The sequence below is a fragment of the Phocoena phocoena genome, chromosome 1 (assembly GCF_963924675.1).
Source record: "Phocoena phocoena chromosome 1, mPhoPho1.1, whole genome shotgun sequence".
Lineage (NCBI taxonomy): Eukaryota > Metazoa > Chordata > Mammalia > Artiodactyla > Phocoenidae > Phocoena > Phocoena phocoena.
Genome location: NC_089219.1, coordinates 118,739,191 through 118,751,310, shown reverse-complemented (window position 1 = coordinate 118,751,310; position 12,120 = coordinate 118,739,191). Strand labels below are relative to the sequence as shown.

At 40.1% G+C, this 12,120-nt stretch overlaps 1 protein-coding gene across 2 annotated transcripts in view; it reads right to left on the bottom strand.

Annotated features, from left to right (window-relative positions):
- The window catches only part of DDR2 (discoidin domain receptor tyrosine kinase 2), a 154,867-nt gene that overhangs the window by 13,290 nt on the left and 129,457 nt on the right, over positions 1 to 12,120 (bottom strand). For both annotated transcript variants that reach the window (XM_065874192.1, XM_065874201.1), the window contains 4 exons: positions 11,107 to 11,290; positions 5,662 to 5,905; positions 2,504 to 2,566; positions 1,568 to 1,698 (listed from right to left, as the gene is read on the bottom strand). In XM_065874192.1, the coding sequence (XP_065730264.1) occupies positions 1,568 to 1,698; positions 2,504 to 2,566; positions 5,662 to 5,905; positions 11,107 to 11,290 (622 nt within the window). The remainder of the gene's footprint in view (positions 1 to 1,567; positions 1,699 to 2,503; positions 2,567 to 5,661; positions 5,906 to 11,106; positions 11,291 to 12,120) is intronic.

The window sequence follows — 12,120 nt, the reverse complement described above, 5'->3', positions numbered from 1 at the left end:
ACCAACTTAAATATTCAAGGGCAAAATTTTTGTTCTCCCTTTTACCTGGAGAGTCTCCAATCCAAAATTCTTCTCCCAGCCCATGAATATATGCCAGTGGGACTCAGAAGAAAGACTCAAAGAGTGGTATATTCTGGCTCAAATAAAGAGAAAAATAGCTCACAGAGAAGAGAACACAGACTCTCCCCCCTCAACTAAAATGCAGTCATAACGGACTGTTCAGTAAGAACACAGCTTCAAGCTGTCCAATGAACCGTCAGACCATCAGCTGCTACCACCACCACTCTCTGCTACCCCGCATCCTGGAATTTAGATACCACGTGTGTTCTAGCATTCTAAAAGACAAAAGGTTTTGATATTGCCTCATCATGCCAGTGGGTGAGCTCTCTGTGGATTCTGCCTTTCAGCCTTCAGTCACTATTTATGGATTGAAACCTTTAATTTAATTTTTAGACTAATGTTAGAAGTCTCTGTGGGAAGCAAAGAGACCCTCTCTTCTGTGAAATATTCCTGCCTAAAGTCCTTAAAATAAACCTCAATCATCTCAGAACTTGAATATGTAACACATCAGAAGGAATTGCATGCTACTTGTCTGGGTCATTCCCCTCACTTTTCTGATTTCAGCCCCTTCCTCTTGTCCTACCCACAAAGAGTTCAGAAGGTTCCAGTCCATTCTCACAGTGCCCTTTCCCTTTGTCTGGTAGGTACTCTACATAGGCACTGGTCTCCTCTGAGATCCCATCCCCAAATATTTAGGCTATAAACACAATCAGCCTATTCCCTCCCTCCTGTTCCCTGCCCTCGATGGGCACCTCAAAGCCTCACAGCCCAGAGTATCTATGATCTCTCACAGTCCACATCCATTTGAGCTCACTGACCAGGGACAATGTCCATGACTAACGGTAGAAACACTTTATCATCAGCCAACCCCAAGAGTATCCCACATTTAGCAGCAGTGCCCAGAATTGCTATCTGGTCTAAGACACCAAGAAAAGTCGTAGATATTCCATCCGTGGTGAAAGGTATATATTTTAGAAGAAAAGAAGTCAACAAATTTCAAGACTGACAATTAGAACAAGCATAGAAAGCAGGAGATTAACTGTATGACCTTGAGCACATCACATCTTCTCATCAGCAAAACAGTTAAATATAACTACTCTGCCCAACTCACAATTATTCAGTGAGGTTCAAGTAACATCAAGGAAAAAGTCTTTGCAGACTGTAAAGTGTTAGACAAATGTAATAGAAAGTATATAGATCATTTGGCCTAGACTAAAAGAATCTGAGGAGGCACTCAGAAGGATGCATAACCATTACTTTCTTTTTTGGGGGCTGTACCACGTGGCATGCAGGATCTTAGTTCCCCAACAAGGGGGGAAGCATGTGCCCCCTGCAGTGGAAGCACAGAGTCCTAACCACTGGACTGGCAGGTTCTCCCCAACCATAACTTGCAAGTACAAAAAGAAGTAGGAATAGAACTGTGAGAAACTTGGCTTGGATATTAATGAAGCAGCACAGGAAAGGATGGAGCAGCTTCCTACCCCGTGATCGTCCTGCACCTCCTCACCTTCTCCAGCATTTTCTGCCAGAACTGCCTCCAAAGGATGATGACAATGATAGCCAGGAGGATGAAGATGATGGCCACTAAGCAGCCAATCAGGATTCGAGTGTTGCTGTCATCAACTTTAAGCATTGGATCTGTAACCAGGAAAAGAAGGATGAAGAATATTATCATCTCAAGGAGCAAGGAAGAGCATAAGGGCTTGGACTAGAGATAAGAAGGCAGAACCTATTCCTTCAGGATAATTCCACAAGATGCCACTTAACACTTGGTCTTGCTACTCTTGTATTCCTGTGCTCTTATATCCTACAGCCCTCCTCCATGGGACGGTAGCTTCCTCTTCCTCGTGTATTAGACTGGATAATGGAGAGGTTTTCCATTCCTCCCAAAATTTTGCTCCCTTTATACCATGGCCCCTAATCACACCTCATGAAAAACAGGTGAAGAATCAGTTTCACTCTGCATTGAGACATGCCAAGGCAGCTGAGAGTCCTCTTTGGAGACACTTGATCACGTGTTTCTCAGATTGCTGACTTATACAGCCAGTGACTGTTTGAAGCAATGCATACACTTTTCCATATTTCTCTCCAATTGGAGAGACTAGCTTTTTGTTCCATTCATTCATTGAGATCCCTACAATGGGTCTCACCTAGAAATATCCCTTTCCCTGTTTTGGCTCCAAGCTTCCCAAACTTCTCAGAAGCAGTTGGAACAGCTCCAGACTCTGCCTCAGCAGAAGAATCACATGGACCAGCAGGGAAGAGAGTGAGGTTGGGCCCTTAACTTTGGAGGTGGTCTGTCCTATCTTTCCAGAGCTACTCTTCATTGAAAGCCACCTGGTATCAAGCCTGCTACACAGTCAAGCCTTTGCAAATCTCCACCCTTCTTCATCCTCCAGGAGGTCCCTTCAACCTAATTTTTATAACCAAGAAGCATACATACCATAGGTTGTGGGTGCCACAGGCGATGTGGGAAGGGCTCCAGAGTTGTTGTACATAGCGGCATCTGTCACAAAACAAGGGTGAGTCAGAGCTGGGAAGAAGACAGTTCGGTAGTGGTTTTTCTGAAGACAGGTTGTAAGCTAGCACTTTGTGAAATCGATTTACTGGGTTGCTACAAGCCTTTCTTAGAAATTAAATCATATAATATATTAAGTAAAAAATATTGCCATTCATCTAAATAGTAAGGGTAACTCTTGTAAAAATTTTGTTTCAATTATTACCTACTAAGTGTCATGGTACAAAAATGTTAGAGTTATCAGAGGGCTGTGACCACACATTATCATGAATCATGCATAGGAAGTGAGATCCAAATTCAACAAAATGTAGAGAGAATACAATGGGTAAGTAGACATAGGACAGACATAGGGTTCAGATGCGCTTTCCCTTCAAGGAAATTACGGTGTTTTACAAAAGAGTTTTCACTATGCCTCATAGTCCTAGCTCTTTAATTTACAAATTAAGCCTTCTTCCTTAGAAATAAATTAGAATATCCTTTACAGTGTTGTTGAAGCTTCTAGGACTAGCTCCCAAAAGTGTATTTGACAGATTGATGTTGGTAACTAATTTTTCCCTCTGACTTGTCTAATCAAGGGGGTCAAGAATTAGAATATGCAAAGACTATCAGTAATAATAAATAATAATTAGTCAGCAACAATAAGTTATTGGAGTATTTGTTACAGTAGCCCACCCTACCCCAAATAATGTACTCCTGCCTAAGTCTGATTTGGATTTACTTCTTCTTTGGCTCCGTAGTACCCAGTGCCTATATCATTTAGTACACACCACAGTGTTTCATATTTTAAGTTTACTCATCCATCTTCTATGAGACATTGGGCACCTTTAGGTCAAGGACATTGTCTTGTTTGTCATTGTAACCTAATAAATAAGACAGCGCATGGTATATAGTAGATGCTCAATAATGTTTTATGCATGAATGCACACACGTTCATTGTAAGTAGTATATGGTATAAAGAGGAAGTAACAGTGAAGGAGATACACAAGGAACAATCAGATAAGTGCTGTAAAGTCAGACCCTTAAGAGTGAGATTCAAGACAGTGTCTAAAAGGACTCTGGTCAATAGAATAAAAAAGAAGAGATTCTCAGGAAGAAACTGTATTGGATTAAGTAATTATATTCCTCTTTGAGATGTACCATTGACCCTTGAACAACGTGCAGGTTAGGGGCACTGAGTACTCTGCGCAGTGGAAAATCTGCATATCACTTAAAATCAGCCCTCCATATACGTGGTTCTTCCATATCCGAGGTTCTGCATCCATGGATTCAACCAACTGTGGATTGTGTAGTAGTGTAATATTTACTATGGAAAAAAATCCATATATAGATAGACCCATGCAGTTCAAACCCATGTTGTTCATGGGTCAACTGTACATATATGATACTTAGTGACTTCTATTTTGATTAAGAGATGGATGCTTCTCTAAGGCAGGTAAAGAATCCTGTCATAAGATTTAAATCCTCAGAGAGGGAACTTCCCTGGGGCACAGTGGATAAGACTCCACACTCCCAATGCAGGGGGCCTGGGTTCGATCCCTAGTCAGGGAACTAGATCCTGCATGCATGCTGCAACTAACAGTTCGCATGCCGCAACTAAGGAACACATGTACTGCAACCAAGGAGCTGGCGAGCCACCACTAAGAAGCCTGCAAGCTGCAACTAAGGAGCCCGCCTGCTGCAACTAAGACCCAGCGCAACCAAATAAGTAAATTTTTAAAAAATCCTTTTTTTAAACACACCTCTAAAAATGTGTCCTCTTTAATGTTAGTGAGGATGAAAACCAAAATAAAATCTATTAGATACCACTGAAGGTTGCTAGAGCATTGACTCATTACTCTGTAAATTGATGAAAAAATTAATTATGTATGCTGCCCTTCCAACATGAACTGTATTTCAGGGTTAACAAGCATATGGGGAATAGTTCTCCTATTCAGAAGAAACTCAGATAATAAATGCAGAAGGAATAAAAGAATTAGAAAATCACCATTTAGCAACTCCTAATGAAATAATTTAAGCACTGGTCATCAATGGAGGATAAAACCTAAGGAGAAAGTTCATTGGGAACTTTTCAATGAAAGGATAACCACCTGAGCCCAGAGATCAATCTTAGCATCACTAAAAGTAAGAGATTCTAACATAACATCCCCATGATGAGGTTCAGCATAGAGTACACAGCACTATCCATGAAAAATCCTTGGCAAAAATGAATATTGAATTTGAATCAAGTTCACCTGTAGATATAACCACCAGTCTACAGGATGACAGAGGAGAGAAGCTCCAGTAAAATTACACCACAGAAAGTAATCAGCAAAACCAGAATGGAATTTTTTAAAAAAACTGTTTTAGGTTAAAAGAGATACCACCTAGTAATATAATAAAGGAAATACACCAAGAGGGGCTAATTAGTTGGATCCTAATTCAATCAAGCCAACTGTAGTAAGACACTATTAGACAATCAGGGATACTTGAATGTGGACTGGCTATTATATTATATCAAGGAATTAGTTACTAATAAATTTTTTGGATGTAATAATGGCATTATTATGAAGGTAATGTTATTTTCTCAGGTGTATTCTAAAATTTTAGTAGTGAAATCAGATAATGTCTCAGATTTGCTTCAAAATACTATACCAAAAAAGGAGGAATAAAGGAAACAAGCATGACAAAAAAACATCAATGGTTAGTAAAGCTAGGTGATGGATGGGGGTTCATTGTTCTCTTTACTTTTATTTAGACATCTTCATTTAAATATTTTAATAATGTTTAGGTGCCCTTCCCCTTAACTGGCTTGATTTACATAAAGGTTTTAACACATTGTACTCATTTTCTTTAATCCTTTATCTTACATCTCTTTTAGACAAATGTATGTGAGAGCCAAGTAAACATTCTGTCCACTTCTACATCCTCATCCCTACCCTTCCACAACTACACTAGTCTCAGAAAACAGTCCCTCTATCTACCCATGAGAAGCCACCTGTACAACCGTCCTCCTTTCAGACACCCGCCAGTGAGAAGCTCTGGACACCGCCCTCCTCCTTCACCACCCTGCTCCCAGTTCCCTAAGGGGCCCCCGAGCTCCCAACCTGATTGGAAGGTGATCTCACTGAACATCATCCAGGTGTCAGCAAAATGGTATTGGCACTTGATGGCACTGGCCATGCGGTGGTGGAGGGGCACCGTGACGAACCGAGCACTGGGGTTGACGTCATCCAGGACAAGGGGGAAGGAGACAGCGTTAGGTTCCCATTCATTGCCTTCAGAGCGAAAGTAGCACTGTACCTCCTTAAAAATCTTCACACCTTTAGCAAACATGTTGTTGCAGTGGACCTGGCAGAGAAAGAGGCATGTGAGTGACAGGGTGATCCTGTTGGGTGGCACTAGGGACACAGTGCAACCTAACCCAGTAAGATCTTAGACCTGCCAAATTTCTCTGAGCACCACCCTTGGTGAATAATTGGTGCTCTGCAGTCTTGCGTTTTTCCCTTCTAGGAATCTCACCGTGGCAGTGATACCTTATAAAACCTGGGCTGCTACCCCAGTCACCTCTTTGCAGTTGTGCTCCCCTGGCTACCTTACTGCATGCTGCTGGGAGTAGCGTCCTTATCTGTTAAATGAGGGCTGGACCAGCATCCTCTCAGTTCCTTCCTTGCCCTGAACTCTCTCTGCTCTTTTTACAAAAGAGTTTTGTAACCCAACCACGCCAGTCCTCTCAACCACGGTTGCTATCTGCCCAGGATGGAGCTATTCTGAACTACTTTCTCCTATGTACATTCCAAAGCCAGTCCACTTCTTTCAACAGGTTTCGATGAGAAACCTGAAATAATACACAATCCAATATAATTTCATCTTTCTCTTTAGAAATCTCACTTCCACTGCCGGGTATTAGCATTTGTCAGCCAGAGACACAAAACTTAATTATCTCTCTTAATTAAATTCAGCTTAGGTAAAGCCATTCTGATGAGAGCCTCAAATCTTCCTCACAGATATTTTCTGAGATGAGAAAAGAAGGCCTTTAGGAAGGTAGCTTTTATGTTGTACCTTCCTTGGGATGAATTAACAGTTCTAGTTTATTGAACACAAGTAAATGGAACAAGGCTAAGAACAAAATCAAAGAAATACCAACTACAGCTTCAATACATTTTTCAGATGTTTTGAAATCTGCAAAGTGTTGGATAAGTAGCCTGTGGGGTAGGTAATAATCTTTCCTACAGATGTTTTGGGAATCCTTCTAGAATGCAAGTAAATAGCATAGGATTTCATTCTCCTGTGGACTTAACATATTTATGTAATAAATAGAATATATTTAAAAATGCATTTATATATAAAAATATGTTTCAGAATCTCTTTCAATTTATTTTTTCTTGATTTTTATAGTAAAATTTTTTCTATTTTTCCAAAAATAAGGTCTTGGATTTATGATCATTTCTATAGTTTTCTGACTTTAATTAATTGGTTTATGCATTTATCTTTGATGTTAGACTAATGGACCTAGTGGCAGGGCAGGAATAAAGATGTAGACATAGAGAATGGACTTGAGGACATGGGGTAGGGGGGAAGGGGGAAGCTGGGGCAAAGTGAGAGTAGCATCGACATATATACACTACAGAATGGAAAATAGACAGCTAGTGGGAAACAGCAGCATAGCACAGGGAGATCAGCTCAGTGCTTTGCAATGACCTAGAGAGGTGGGATAGGGAGGGTGGGAGTGAGGCTAAAGGGGAGGGCATATGGGGATATATGTATGCATATTCACTTTGTTGTACAACAGAAACTAACACAGTATTGTGAAGCAATTATACTCCAATAAAGATTTAAAAAAATAATAAAGAATGTATTCAGTACCATGAATTTTATTCAGTGTGGTTTTATATGTATCCCATTTGTTTTGATATATGTAATTTTTCATTTTCTAAATGCTTTGTGGATTTGATTTTCTTTTCTTTTTTATTTGTTTTGTTTTGTTTTTATTGGAGTATAATTGCTTTACAATGGTGTGTTAGTTTCTGTTTTATAACAAAGTGATCCACTTATACATATACATATGTTCCCATATCTCTTCCCTCTTGCATCTCCCTCCCTGCCACCCTCTCTATCCCACCCCTCCAGGCGGTCACAAAGCACCGAGCTGATCTCCCTGTGCTATACGGTTGCTTCCCACTAGCTATCTACCTTACGTTTGGTAGTGTATATATGTCCATGCCTCTCTCGCGCTTTGTCACAGCTTACCCTTCCCCCTCCCCATATCCTCAAGTCCATTCTCTAGTAGGTCTGTGTCTTTATTCCTGTCTTACCCCTAGGTTCTTCATGACAGTTTTTTTTTTTCTGAAATTTCATATATATGTGTTAGTTTACAGTATTTGTCTTTCTCTTTCTGACTTACTTCACTCTGTATGACAGACTCTAGGTCTATCCACCTCATCACAAATAGCTCAATTTCATTTCTTTTTATGGCTAAGTAATATTCCATTGTATATATGTGCCACATCTTCTTTATCCATTCATCCGATGATGGACACTTAGGTTGTTTCCATCTCCAGGCTATTGTAAATAGAGCTGCAATGAACATTTTGGTACATGACTCTTTGAATTTTGGTTTTCTCAGGGTATATGCCCAGTAGTGGGATTGCTGGGTCATATGGTAGTTCTATTTGTAGTTTTTTAAGGAACCTCCATACTGTTCTCCACAGTGGCTGTATCAATTTACATTCCCACCAACAGTGCAAGAGAGTTCCCTTTTCTCCACACCCTCTCCAACATTTATTGTTTCTAGATTTTTTGATGATGGCCATTCTGACTGGTGTGAGATGATATCTCATTGTAGTTTTGATTTGCATTTCTCTAATGATTAATGATGTTGAGCATTCTTTCATGTGTTTGTTGGCAGTCTGTATATCTTCTTTGGAGAAATGTCTATTTAGGTCTTCTGCCCATTTTTGGATTGGGTTGTTGATTTTCTTTTAAATGCTGTATTTTAACTATAATCAGATCAGGGAGGGAAATACGCAGTACTTTGTCTAAGAAGTAAAAAGCTACTCTCTAGAAGACTACAGTGACCTGAAAGTCATCTTTTACTTTTCATTTGTCTCAGAAAAATTAAAATATGGTAGACACCTGCTTGGCCTGCTAGTCCTGAGAAGACTAGCTCTGAGTCAGCTCCTGAGAGGTTTCTGGCACCTTCTAAATGCAGACATATGCTTTTGAATAATTTTGATCTGTGATAAACTAGTTAAACAGGAGCTCCTGGGGACTCAGGGAGATCAAAGGCAATTGAGCAAATATTATAACTTTATGGGGACTTTAAAATACATTTTATTATTTTTGTGACTAGAAATTCTCCCAATGATCTATAATGAATTGATACACATGTTCATAGGTACATATTGGGTATACACATTATTCAGCAATACAGATAAATTTTTCCTTGAAGCATACATAGGTTTGTTACTGGGCATATTTTCCCCACCCCCCCATAAACCTGTAAAGAATAATGTGTTAACACACGATTTCACACACATTTTACAACTTCCCAAGAGCCATTTGGAGCAACACACTGGCAGATTGGGTATGTGTTGATCCTTCTGTTCTCATCATTTAACTAATAGCTATTAATCCAACTAGGAGATATTATCATCTTAACATGTGAGAGTGATATAGTAGACATGGATTTTCTTTTTGACTCCAGGTTTGTGCCAAGAATAACACATTTTTATTTATTGGGAATGATACAGTTTCCCTTCTTCAGTGTCCCCATGTCATTCTACATACCTTCTTTTGCAAATAAATAGTGTCTTCCCCCACTGAACTGCAAACTGCCCCAAGGTAGGGACCATTTCTTATTCATCTGTTTACCCCCAGAACCTAGAATTCAGGTTTAACGTCTAATCTGGTCACTTTATGCATGGACTTTTCTTCCATTCCTTTCTCTCTGAAACATACTTGGGATTGAGTAAGAAAAAAGGAAAAACTATCATTTGAGCTAAGTATCAGGAAACTCACCATACCAACGGAGAGGTCCTCAACCCTTACATCCAGGGTAGGCTCTCCTGAAAGGCCCTACCCCAGAGAAAATGGAAATCAGGCCTTAAGTCCCCCCCTCCAGTTCTTCTCATGGTCTGCACTTACCTCTCCCCAGAGCACACCCAGTCTGGGCTTCTCCCAGGTCTTTTAGCTTCCATCCAAGTACTCAATGAAATTTACCTACTCACTCTTAACTACTCTGTAATAGTTAACTGATAAAATAACTTCTGCTATTGCATTTAAGACATTAATTTTTTTTATTGTTTTACTCTCCCTGAGGTAAAATACTTGCATTTTAATACAGACTTCTGGGTGATGGTGTTTCAGAAAAAACAAACCCCAAAACCTAATAATTTACATTTGAGGCCTTAGAAAAACCACCTCATTTCACCCTTGAATCTCACTCATTGGATAACCAACTCCTCTGACTGGGCAAAGAGTCACGGAGGTCCCACAGAGAAGACAAACTGAAACCCTGGGCCTGAGGTCTAGAATCCGGATGGTGGCCCAGCCAGGAGTCACAGTGATTCCTCCTGCCTGGCCCCAGTCCTTCTTCAAGTTTCTGTTTATAGCTAGGAGAATACTATTATATTCTCAGTGTCTTACTGATGTTCATCATATCTCCTCCTCCTTCTACCCCAGGTTGCAGAGATATTTATAACCATAAATGGCTAGAGTAGGCAATAAAGTATATCATTTGTTCACCTGCAAACATTTATTGAGCCTGTATATATTAAGTGTCAGACGCTTGGGTACAAAGACCAGAAAGCAGAGTCTGAGAAGGAGCTTGAGGTCTAGTAAGAGAACCAGACACATAGACAGATAAATGATAATAGATAGGAAACAAAGAACTCTGGGAACAGAACAGTATGGGATCTTCTGTCGTGATTTCTTAGTGCTGTGGGCATGGAGGAAACACTCAGGGATGGGAAGTGGTTCAAAATACAAAGCTCCTTCTTCTTCCATTGAGAATCAGAGCTGCAATGAGACACCCTTACTGAAAAGAGTGTGTCCCCTCCCTGCAGAGTGCTGGGTGGGGCCATGGAATGACTTCCAAGGGCCCTCATCACTACTGCCTTTGTGGGCCACTCCCTCCACAAAAAATATGTTAAAATTATATTTTACAACTGTTTTGTTAAAAAGGTAAAAACTTTCAACGTTAAGGCTCATTTCTTTTATTCTGACAGTAAAAGAAGTTAAAGGCCCATTTCCATGGGCCTTACAAGTATCGTGGGTCCCAGACACTGTGCCCACTTTGCATAATGGATATGTCCACTCTGGTGTGAGACAACAACAGCCAAATACATTGTGAAACAGTGACCTAATCTAACATCCTTATTTACAAATGAAGAAACAAGCCCAGACAGATGAAGTGACTCAAGAAATGCATGCAGCTAGTTAGCAGCAGAATATGTGCTTGAATGCCATTCTGCTGGCACCACCCTAGGGTTCTTTCCAGCATGCTTTTTCCCTGCACCATGATTTTGGCTTCTACGCCTAACTCCACTGACCTTCATGGTAGTAAAATTCCTGATGCGGTCAAACTCAAACATGATCTCGATGTAACCATTGGTGGCACTCTCATTTCTCCAGCCCACGTAGTCATAGCCTGGCCACACATGGTACTCATGGGTCTGGGTGAAATCATCCAGGCCAGACACCCCATCGGTCAACTGGCCCAGCCCTTCAGTCATGCTGCTCAAGCCAAAAGAGGAGAAGGAAAAGGGAGAGAGGAACCTGGAGTTAATTACATATTCATGGAAGAGCTTTTACCCAGTTTCTTCACCCCAGGTTTTGTAAGAGCTGATTATCTCGGAGGTTGAAGAATTATGAAAAATCCAATATATTTTGTAGTACTGACTCATTTATCCTGCATCAGTGGAGAACTAAGAATTTCATATAAATGAATTTTACAAAATATCTGATGCTTAACTCTATAATAGCAAAGCTTTTAAACACCTTTTTTTAATCATTTTATATGAAAAGCTTTCTATGATCTATTGTATCCTTACCTGTTCTTATATACTTAACAAGTCTTTATATAATGATTCAATATTATCAAATGCATTGGACTAATTCATCCATTAATGAGTAAATGAATGAATGCATAGAACAAATACTACAGCAGATGGTGACACTTGCTCATCACTAAATAAATGGTCCCAGAGCTGGCTGGAAACTTTTCTGACTCTACTTTGACTGCATGTTGTCATTGTTCAGTGAATCAAATCCAGGGAAGCCAGTCATGCCTTCTTCTACCCCACATCTCCAACAACTTGATTCGATATCGAACAAAAGGGGGAAAAAGTAACTTCTAACAAATTTAAATACTGATTTATATTTAACTTTAATTACATTTGCAGAATACTAGACTCATGGAGTAAAATGCATGGACATGAGAGTCTCAGGCACTGGATTTCGTTTTATTTTCTAGCTTGGCAGCCTTTTCACTTCTGAGTGTAAGGCTCTGTTTGAATGGCTGAGTTTGCCAGAAGCCTGACTGCTGGGTAGGATGGATGTGTATT